The 11,558-nt window shown below is 36.6% G+C and overlaps 1 protein-coding gene across 1 annotated transcript; it reads left to right on the forward strand.

The window, feature by feature from the left end:
* Window positions 1-606: 606 nt before the first annotated feature.
* On the forward strand, window positions 607-8,914 carry LOC148869710 (transmembrane 9 superfamily member 10-like). Its single transcript, XM_088969595.1, has 7 exons — window positions 607-1,028; window positions 6,163-6,327; window positions 6,423-6,532; window positions 6,644-6,752; window positions 6,847-6,959; window positions 7,103-7,253; window positions 7,404-8,914. Exons 1-7 carry the CDS (start codon window positions 915-917, stop codon window positions 8,559-8,561), a joined length of 1,920 nt encoding a protein of 639 aa, XP_088825721.1. The 5' UTR covers window positions 607-914; the 3' UTR covers window positions 8,562-8,914.
* Window positions 8,915-11,558: the final 2,644 nt, after the last annotated feature.

The raw sequence follows: 11,558 nt of genomic DNA on the forward strand, positions 1-11,558 counted from the left end.
AAATTGTTTTATAGATTCTAAGGTGTTATTTTTTTCCATTTAAAAAAACAAAAAAATCAAAATCAACATATATATAAATTATAGTGACTTTTATAGTTCACTCCACCCCTAGGATGGAGCTAAGATTTCTAGGGGTGGACTGAATCCTGTTTGTGGATTGATGCCAAGGATGCGGTTTATAGGGGGGGGTAATAGTAGACTAAGAGGGTTGCAATTTAGATTTCTGAGGTGGATTGTAGTCCACTTATCCCTAAATTATAAACTTTAAGCCAAAGTTAAAAGTAAAAAAATTGTAAGAATACTTGGTATATATGCACGGTATCATGACCCAGCGGGGCGGTTCAGCCAAAACCCGAATTCAAATCGAACCCGATTTAGGTCAAAAAAATCAAAACCCTAACCCAACCCTAAATTAAATATACTTGACCATAACCCGACCCTATAACCCGATTACGGCCGGATGAAGCCGGGTTTACTATTTAACCCGACCCATTCACATCCCTACAATTGACGCTGAGATGTGCCTGTGCTGATGTGATCTCAGCAGTCGGTGCCTCTAAAGATGGAATTTTAGTTGAAGAGGTGGGGCAAGATGGTAATATGGTTGAAAATTCGGAGTTCCATTTGCACCATCCGTTTCAACTTTCAAATAGTGTAGAAATGAAGCAAGATTCCAAACTCCTAGCCCCGAGCAAACCAGAACTCAGAAGACGATAAATTGTTTTTTTAATTTCCGTTTGTTGCAGTCTCGTCTCGTTCCACTTCCTCCCGTGTTATAAATTAAAGAAATTTCAAAAAAAAAAAAAAATCAGGAGAGGAGATCGGAGACAAGGGAGAAGAGAGATTCTTTGGATCTAGATCTCCTTGACACTCTCCCAGCCCTAATTTCTTTGTCTTCCTCTCTCTGTAATGCCATGGCGAATCATCGATCCGTTGCGTTTCACTTCTGGATCTATTCTCTCCTTCTGCTCTTTGTCCAAGGAAATTGCTTCTACCTCCCTGGTGTTGCTCCAGAGGATTTCGAGAAGGTCAGTTTTCAGTTGATTAGATTCGTATGCTTCTCTTCCTGAATTAAGTTGACTGTATTTTTCTTTGATCTTTATTTTTTCCGTTTCCGGTTTTGTTCCTGGATCCGTGTTTTCTTGCCCTAGATCTATGTTGGGTTTATGGAGAATTTGATTTCTTATTCTTGTTATTCATGTAAGAGATGCCATACTACCGTTTGGAATTGGCGCTTCATAGCTTAGTTCACTGCGGTTGTTGTGTTTTTTGATGAATGTCGTGAAAGTTTTCTGATATTTATTGACTTGTTTTGAATTCGAGATTATTGGGATGGCTTTACATTTTCGGTGTGTAATGGAGAGTAAGCTCGGGAAGCTTCTATAGAATTGACTATTTTCCAGCTTGTGAGGGATAATTTAGTTTTTTGATAAATACTTGTGAGGGATAATTGCTGATTTGCATTCGTGCACTTCATACGAGTGGGTAGATCTGCACTACATGAACCATTTGAGACTTTTCTCTAGAACTCATTGAACCTATGTTAGTTGAACTCTCTCTCTCTCTCTCTCTCTCTCTCTCTCTCTTAACACGTGAAACTTAATTTTAGTGAAGTGAAAGTGTATGGCGATAATTGAACTAGACAAGGTTAGCAACTCGGGCAGAGGTGGTCGTGCTTCAAGTGTACAGGACGACCATTTGAATACTTGATGAGTTTCCACCAACATTTGATCTTTTGCAATGTCATTACTGAAGAGAGCAAGGAAATTTAATAATGGATCTTTCTTCTTATGGTCACTCTATTAATGTGATGTTGTAGCGACTCCAATTACAGTTCACATTATCAATGCTTCTATGTTGTATTTGTGGTTGGTCTGGCTGCCTGGATGATCAGATAAGAATTACCTCATTGTTTATGACCCATAATACTTTTCAGATTGATTTCTGAAATAACCATTATTGTATGATAATCCTGGTGAGCTTTTTTTAAATTTTTATGTTGTTAGGCTTTTCAATGTTGAATTGGGAGATTGGGCAAAGCCCAATTCCAGTCTAAAGTACTAACTCCTTTCACCAGTTGAGATTCCAAAAGCTGATATGATAGTGAGCTCACAAACTGGAATTATCTAGTCATCAGAAGGATGGCGATTAGCTTATGCTAATGTTCATGATCTGGGTCATTTGACAATTCAGATCAGAGAAAATGACAATGCCCTTCTATTTAAGTCTCCCAACATTCTGGGATTGATTTTAGTCAATGTTCATTCAAGCCTTGAGTTTTTTGGCTTTCGTAATTACATCGATGTGGAAGAAGCTAGTCCGCATTTAATGCCTATGAAACAATACTAAAGAAATTTGAGATCACCATAAGTGGCTGTAAATTTTACATCTTGTTCACCTTCTCCCTTGTTTAAAATTTACACTGGGATATCACATCATTTACATCTCCATGGTGTGTAAAATTTGAATCCCAAGAAGTGATGCAGAATTTTAATTCCTTTGCTCCATTCTCTCCCATATAGTGTTGGGACTACTGACCTATTATCTTGCTTCCTTCCAAACAAACAAAAAAAGCAAATTTTGAACTAAAGTGAACAAAGATTTTACACATATTTACCTCTTAAATATTTCACCTAGTGCAAGTGAAATTTGTGGTTAAAACAAACACAAACTAATTTAAAGGTTAAATCATATGACATACCGATTTTCTATATCTGTTTATAGATTAGCTAGCTTTGACCTTGGAGTTAACTTAAATGTAAAGTAACTATTTCCTACCACATATTCAATGCTAGTTAAGGGTAATGCCTAACGTTGGTCTTGGTAATCAGGGATTTTGGGAGTTGCCAAGTTGGGAGGGGTGGACTGGGTACAGTCTTAACTTTTGGCATTTCTTTGCATGAAGTTGACCATCCTCCAAATTGATGTCACGTCCTCATACTTCTTAGTCCAAGATTTTATCATTGCATCAAGCAATGATCCTCATTCAATATAAGTTAAGGGTGCATTTATTTATTCATTTTTTTGTTTGTTTTGTATGATATCCAATTGAAACAATATCACTAGTATGATGGTATTGTTTTAATTGATGAAACCAATTTTTTAAAAGGTGTGCCTAGGCACATAGGCGAGGCGCATTTTAGGGTAGGCGCCTCGCCTAGGTCCTAGGTGCAGTACTTTCAAAAGGCGCACGCCTGGTGTGCCTAGGCATGTGCTTGATGCTCCTTGTGCCATAGCCTAGGCATACACCTTTTGAAAAATTTTCGCTTTTTAGCTTTTTTTTTAACCTAGTGGTTGAGTTGGGGGAGGAGCCCCCGGACCCCTGATCGCGCCCCTTAAGGAAAGCCCAAACAAGTCCATGTTAGGGTCTTAAATTCTTAATTTCCAAACAAAAAATAATGGTTTTATAATTTTAATTGCCTTTTAAGAAGATACTTTATTAAGATGAATGAATGGACAACATTAGCTAATAGGGGGTTCTACTCCACTCCAATTCGCTCACTTCGCTTGCTCTTTGAAGCTTTGAGAACCCTCTATTTGCTAATGTTGTTCATTCATTAATCTTAATAAAATATCTTCTTAAAAGGCAATCAAAATTATAAAACCATTATCTTTTGTGTGAAAATTAAGAATTTAAGAATCTAACATGGACTTGTTTGGGCTTGCCTCAAGGGGCATGGCACAAAGGCGGCTTGTAGAATCAGGAATGTAATATGTTTTACATCACATTAGCTATTTGAATTAATGCAATTGAGGAAGAAAAGAGATTGTGGGTTTTACATGCTTGAAAATGTTGTGTTTGATTCTATTTTTAAAGTTTCATTTGAATACACTTTACATGTTATGTTTATGCATTTTAATTTTAGATAATAGGTTTTTTAAAACATTTACTTTAAAATTTAAGTTTATATTTTTTATTAATATTATGTTTAATATTTTTTTGATTTTTTTTTTTTGCATTTTTGGCAATTTTTGAATTTTTTTTTTTATTTTTAGCATTTTCTTTTTGTATTTTTGTGCCTTGCTTCAAAAAGGCGCGTGCCTCGCATTATGCCTTGTGCTTTTAAAACACTAGATGAAACTAATGAAGGATTAAGTGCAAAATTACGCTTATGGACAAAATGCCTTAGAAACAAGTGGTTTCAAAGTTGGGCTAAAAAAGAATATGTCATGTACATTTAATAGCAATGGGAGTGCAAAATCGGGTACTTAGGATTGGATAACCAAGAGATAACTCAATTTGACCATTGTTGGTGCCTTGGTTCAATAATTCATAACAAGGAAGAGATTGAGGAGGTATTGCCCCTAGAAATTAGAATTATAGTAGGATGTGCAAAGTTGAGGGGTGTATCTGGAATTTTATGTGATAGGTAGGGGTGCAACTTGGGTGGGTTGGGTCAGGTTTAAGGTCAACCCAGGCCTAACCCTAAAGGTGCAGACCTTGGGCTTGGGCTTGGGCTTGGTCCAACCCGAGGTTAAGCCCAAGTTTATTAACATGAGCCCAATTTGAGCTTAATCCAACACAACTTGGGTTGGGCAGGGCTCAGGCTCGGGTTGGTCTGGGTCGTGTTAGGTGGGCTTGGGTGGGTTTGAAAGAATTTATGTATATATTTTTACGGAGTCATCTTTTATTGGGCTTTATGACCCAATTTAAGAGTAGAATTATATTTACCAATTTCATTTACGAATGTACATATACATACTTTATACATATACACATGTATACATAATTAGAAAAAATATATTTTTATATTAATGTAATAAACATATTTATGTATTGTTTTTTCAGACAAGCTTGGGTTGGTTTGGGCATTGGGTCCGGTTGGGCTACCCATAGCCTTAACCCAAGCCCAACCCAAGGTTAAGTCATCCCTGACTTTTCAGGCCCAGCCCGCAACCAAGGCTTGAAACTTTCACAACATATTGGTTGATACATATTGTATTGGTGGCTGGTGACCCACCGATACGACACCTTAAGTTGGGTTTCGGCGGTTGACCTGTTTTAGGGGGTAAGTAGGCCTTATATCATCTCCCTCCTGAACAGGTTTGAAGAAAAAACTAAAAAAAAATAAAAAAATAAAAGTGCGCAAAGATGCAAGCTGATACACCCATGTAGAACCTTGGGCCCAACTCATGCGGAAACTCGGATTGGGTTGGGTTAGGCTCGGGTTGGACCCGCCCAAGTTGCACCCCTAGTGATAGGCGAATACCGCTTAGATTAAAAGGAAAATTCTATAACATTTGTAAGGCCATATATGTTGTATGGTGCGAAGTGTTGGGCAGCCAAGAACAAGATGCCCAGAAAATGAGTGTGGAATAAATGCGTATTCTGAGATGGATGAATGGAAAAACTAGGAAAGATGGGGTCAGAAAGAAATCATTCATAGGAACCTAGAAGTAGCTCCAATAGGTTATAAAATGAGAGAAAGTAAACCAAGATGGTTATGTCATGTGCATAGAAGACAATCAACAGAACCCATAGGAAGGAGTAATTTCTTACAAGTTGAAGGGGCTAGAAGGGATAGGGATAGGCCCAGGAATCAAAATTTTGCAATGCATCATCCAGTATCAGTCCATACATATCGTATCAGTGACCTACCAGTATGTCACTTTGAGTTGGGTTTAGACCTGTTTCACGGGGTAGTCAGGCCTTATACTGACACCTCAAACAGGTTTGAAATAAATAAATAAATAAATAAAAGCACCCAAAGATACAGACTGATACATCCCATCCGGTGTATTGAGTGTCGACCTGTATCAATATTTAGAACCTTGGATAGGCCAAAACGGACATGGGTAGAAGTAGTAAGAAATGATTTAAGAACCAAAAATTTAACAATGGATATGACATTACACAGAATGGATTGGTGAAACTGGGTTCATGTAGCCAATCCCATATAGTTGGGATAAGGCTTGGATGATGATAATATTTCCAAGATACATGATTGTGATTCAATAGGCACAATGCTTAAAGTCATTTCTTTCTCTTGGATAATATCTTCACCTGCCTCACTTGAGTTGGGGAGTTATTATTTATATTTTTCAATGTGAGAAGTTGTTACTTTGGTCACATAACTGTAATGTTTCCATTTTTCAATGGTTCATTTTTATTTTGATGCTCTTTTTTCAATTTGTATTTTTCTTTTTGACTTTTGAGTGCAGGGGGATCTTCTGACGGTTAAAGTGAACAAACTAACATCTACAAAGACGCAGCTTCCTTTTTCATACTATTCTCTTCCTTACTGTCGTCCAAATCGCATAGTTGACAGTGCAGAAAATCTTGGGGAGGTTCTTCGTGGCGATCGCATTGAAAACTCGCCTTATGTGGTTTGTTAGACATCTTATGAACTCATTGCTTTGTTCTTTGTCTTTACTGATTGCATTGTTTTTTCAGTTTATGATCAAAGTGGTTTCTCTTGCAGTTTAAGATGAGGGAACCGCAGATGTGCAATGTTGTCTGTCGGGTAATACTTGATGCAAAAACAGCGAAGGAATTCAAGGAAAAGATAGAGGATGAATATCGGGTCAACATGTAAATCTCTATTCTTTTAAGGCCCTAAATTCTATCATAGTTCCTTGACAATTTGCAATCCCTTAAATTCCAAGGCCTATATTTTTGATGGATCTTTATTGTCTTTCGTAGGATTTTGGATAATCTTCCTCTGGTTGTTCCTTTACGAAGGTCTGATCAGGAATCTGTGACAATCTATCAACATGGTTTTCATGTTGGGCTCAAAGGGCAATATACTGGAGTAAATATCTTTACCAATTGGCACAGAATATTGAAATTAGTGGAATGGTTATGTTAGTTTGTTTTCTTACTGTTATTTTCTCAATTAAATACAGAGTAAGGATGAAAAACATTTTATCCACAACCATTTGCAATTTACTGTCAAGTTTCACAAAGATCCATTAACAGACTCTGCAAGGATTGTGGGATTTGAGGTCAAACCATTTAGGTTGGTTCTTATGATGTGTCTTCTATCTTGGTTGGAAGCTCATTATACTGAATCTTCTTCCCTCTTTCTGGTTATGCTCATGACTTAGTATCTGATTCTTTTGATAAACTCAACCAATCAAACAATTCTTTTGGTGACTCCAGTGTTAAACACGAATATGAAGGTCAATGGAATGAGAAGACTCGTTTAACCACCTGTGACCCCCATGCAAAACGAACAGTTACCAACTCTGATTCTCCTCAAGAAGTTGATGAGAAAAAGGAAATTATATTCACATACGATGTTGATTTTGAGGTGAGTTATGTACCACATTAAAAGAAGACTTTTACTATTGGACTTTCAGTAGTGTCTATCTGAATGTGTTTGTGTTCTGTTGGGTGGGGTGAGGGTGTGGGTATTGTTTTTTCCATTATTAATCATTTCTTCATCTGTTCCACATCATAGGCAAGTGATGTGAAGTGGGCATACCGATGGGATACCTACCTCTTAATGGCTGATGACCAAATACACTGGTTCTCAATTGTTAATTCTTTGATGATTGTTCTTTTCCTATCGGGCATGGTTGCCATGATCATGCTGCGAACATTGTACCGTGACATATCCAAGTACAACCAGTTGGAGACCCAAGAAGAAGCCCAAGAAGAAACAGGATGGAAATTGGTTCATGGAGATGTTTTCAGACCACCGACAAACTCAGATCTACTCTGTGTCTATGTTGGGACAGGTGTACAATTTTTTGGGATGATACTTGTCACCATGATTTTTGCTGCTTTAGGGTTCCTCTCCCCCTCAAACAGGGGTGGGTTGATGACGGCCATGTTACTACTATGGGTTTTTATGGGTCTGTTTGCTGGTTACTCTTCTGCTCGTCTATACAAGATGTTTAAGGGAACTGAATGGAAGAAAAGCACTCTCAAAACTGCATTTATGTTCCCTGCAATTGTGTTTGCCATTTTCTTTGTCTTGAATGCTCTCATTTGGGGGCAAAAGTCATCAGGTGCAGTGCCATTCGGGACTATGTTTGCTCTTGTTTTCCTATGGTTTGGAATCTCCGTCCCACTTGTGTTTGTGGGTAGCTATGTTGGGTTCAAGAGGCCCGCTATTGAGGATCCAGTGAAGACAAACAAGATCCCAAGGCAAATTCCAGAGCAGGCCTGGTACATGCACCCAGTCTTTTCAATTCTTATTGGAGGGATACTTCCATTTGGAGCTGTCTTCATCGAGCTCTTCTTCATACTCACATCAATCTGGTTGCAGCAGTTCTACTACATTTTCGGCTTTCTTTTTATTGTCTTCCTGATCCTCATTGTCACTTGTGCTGAGATTACAATCGTGCTCTGTTACTTCCAGCTCTGCAGTGAGGACTACTTGTGGTGGTGGAGGTCTTACTTGACATCAGGATCATCTGCTCTGTACCTCTTCCTCTATGCCACCTTTTACTTCTTTACAAAACTTGAGATCACGAAGCCAGTTTCTGGGGTGCTGTACTTTGGCTACATGCTCATTGTCTCGTATGCATTCTTTGTGCTGACTGGAACGATTGGTTTTTATGCTTGTTTCTGGTTTACAAGGCTCATATACTCTTCAGTGAAGATTGATTAACTGATGCAGTCAGATGGGGCTTCACCATTCTGTATGAAGAAGCCGAAATTATTCAAGGGGAGATTGCATATGAGCATGTGGGGATTCTCTTCTGACCGAGTTAGCATCTTAGATTCAGTTTTGCATATTAAAGGTCTCTTGATTATGTTGTCATAGCAATTGTTTTTCAATTTCTATTATAACTTCCTAGTTACTCTCCTGTTTACTCTCTTCCTTTTTCTTTCTTCATTCTTATCTGTAATTTTTATTTTCCCTTTATGTGATGGGACCTACGAGGGAATGGTTAAGGTATTCCTACCAAACAACATGCATGTTTTAGAAATGAAAAAAAAGATTCTTGTATTGCTACTGTAGAACTACTGCACAGCTTCTGCTTATACCTTTACTCTGTTTCATTTCAAGTATTTTTTAGTTCTTTTTATGCACCTGAGTTTTGTTGCCTCGCCCCTTTCATGTAATGTGAACTCTTAGCTCTTTTGGCACTATTAAATGAAGCAATACAACTTCCAAATACACATCCGGCATGCATGAGATGATCAAAAGACAAATCCCAGTGAGTTCTGTATGTCCTATTTGTGGTGAAGAAACTGAAACAAAACAACATTTATTCTTTTATTGTTCAGCAGCTCAGGTTGTCTGGTTTGGATCTGACTTGGAGTATGCTTTATTCTGCTTGTAGCTGAAGATCATAAGTACTACCAGATAAAGTTTTGGTTACAGATTGAAAAGAGGTTTCGTTGCCAGATATTTATTTGATATGGAAGTGTGCAATCTTGGGGTGTCAAGTGTTTGCCAATTTGTGTGGTTTTATTTATTTATTTATTTGTGGAAAATTCACTACAAGGCATCATCTAGGCAGCAATCGTTTTGTTCACCAGCCATTTGATAGCTGTCAAGGCTTGGATTAGCTGAATTTGATAGCTGTTTTACAGGTTATGGCATTTTGCGAATGGGATGGTTGGCTGTGGGTTGACTTCCAATCCACCCATATTCACCTACTAACCCATTTGTCACCCATGTCAGTGGGTCAAAGAGGGTCACAACCCACCCTGACCCTGACCCATCCTAACCCATCCATTTAACCCTCTAATTGACACCATAAATCACCATTTTAACCCTCTAATTCAATTATTCAAATTAGATCCTTTTTTCGTAAAGCATGTGATTATATATTTAAACTACAAAAACCGAAAAACAAAAAAAATCAACTTTTTTAAAATGAAAATAAATGCATAAAGAACACAATAAATGGCAAAAGAATATATATTTCTCGTAAAACGTCAGAAAGTGCAGAAAAAAAAATTTAGAAAATAATAACAAATTTTCTAATTCAATTATTCAAATTAGATCCTTTTTTCGCAAAGCATGTGATTATATATTTAAACTACAAAAACCGAAAAACATAAAAAATCAACCTTTTAAAATGAAAATAAATGCATAAAGAACACAATAAACGGCAAAAGAATATATATTCCTCGTAAAGCGTCAGAAAGTGCAGAAAAAAATTTAGAAAACAATAACAAATTTAAATAAAAGTATAAAATAGAAATTGTAAAAAACATAGAAAATTAAAGAAAATACAAAAAATTGCACCAAAGTATAAAAGTTGCAGGAAATGCAAAAAAAAAAAAATAAAATAAACAATTGCAGAATAATAAATAAAACAATAAAAATTCAAAATTTTATATATTTCAAGTAAAACCAATAATTATAGGAAAAAGATACAAAGAATGATAACAAAAATTTCCAAAAATTATATGCCTCAGGTAAAAATAAAAAAATTACAGCAAACACATAAAATGATAAAATTTTAAAAAAATATATATGTTCCAGTCAAAGATTAGAATTGGAATAAAAGAAAAATTGCCGAAAATAATCACAAAAAATGATAAAATAATAATCATCTTCTCTTCATTATACATTTCAACTAAAAATGTTTTATCAAAAAACTAAAAAAATAATTGCATAAAACATACAAAAAATGATAAAAAATCTCAAAAAAGTGGCCATGATGGTGCTTCTCAGATCTGATGGTCTCATCTCACTCGCCGGTGTCATCTATTCTTGATTGCTCTTTCTTGTTTCTCCTCCGTGCAATCATCGACATCGTCTGCTATGTTTAATCGTCGACATCCTCTTCCTCTATTCAATTGCTAAGGTCACATCATTGTCGTTGATTCAAAGCTTGGGGAGAAGCTTTGTAATAGTTTATAAACCTTCATCTGCCACTTATGCGAGATTATTGCTAATGGTAGCAAGGTTATTAAAATCGAACAGAACAACGAACCGGTTAGAGGTCCGGTTTTTGGGTTGAATGATCCAGCATGTTTTGATAAAAAAAATAAAAAATGACTAAAATCGTTGGACGGTTTGAATGATTTGACCACTTGAGTCAGCAGTTTATTAATTAAATCAATGATTTTTGGCAAAATAACGGTTCTGGGGGTAAAACAGAATTGATCACTTGACTGGTTTCCGATTTTTTTGATCCGATTGTCTGGTCTGGTCCAATTTAAAAAACCATGAGTGGTAAGAAGAAGAAGAACAACTAGAATGATGGCTGTGACTTGAGAGAGCCCTAAACAGCGGCAATGAGAATCGCTGGTCATTATGAAGTTTAGCAACCCCAAAACGGAGGAGAAAAAACTCTTATTGAAAAAATTTGGATAAATTACAAAAATCCCCCTATATTTTAACTTGCTACAAAGGCCAACTTTAGCCATTAGATAAAGGCCCCCTCAATTAACTTTCCGTCGGATAACTTAGAAAAAGATTCACATCTGACTGTACAATTTTTTTTAAATACCCAAATTATCCTTTGTTAATTTATTTTACCTTTTTCTTTAATTTATCAAATCATCCATTTTGTACTGTTGTTACTTGAGTCCTTGCCTTGAGACCAAAGTGGCATGCTGGTTTACAACAAAACATTTTGCCCCAAGTGCCATTAAACCCACGGAAATGGTAACAACCGATTACACAGTTTTGGGCTCATAG

This window comes from Nelumbo lutea, chromosome 2, assembly GCF_056320005.1.
Source record: "Nelumbo lutea isolate HS-2025 chromosome 2, American lotus-T2T, whole genome shotgun sequence".
Lineage (NCBI taxonomy): Eukaryota > Viridiplantae > Streptophyta > Magnoliopsida > Proteales > Nelumbonaceae > Nelumbo > Nelumbo lutea.

Bases quoted from the DNA above. Each gene is read 5' to 3' on its own strand.
- LOC148869710 (XM_088969595.1), top strand. From the start codon at position 915: ATGGCGAATCATCGATCCGTTGCGTTTCACTTCTGGATCTATTCTCTC. The intron at 6,533-6,643 runs GTAAATCTCTAT...TGTCTTTCGTAG, and splicing joins GATGAATATCGGGTCAACAT to GATTTTGGATAATCTTCCTC. The intron at 6,960-7,102 runs GTTGGTTCTTAT...TGGTGACTCCAG, and splicing joins TTTGAGGTCAAACCATTTAG to TGTTAAACACGAATATGAAG.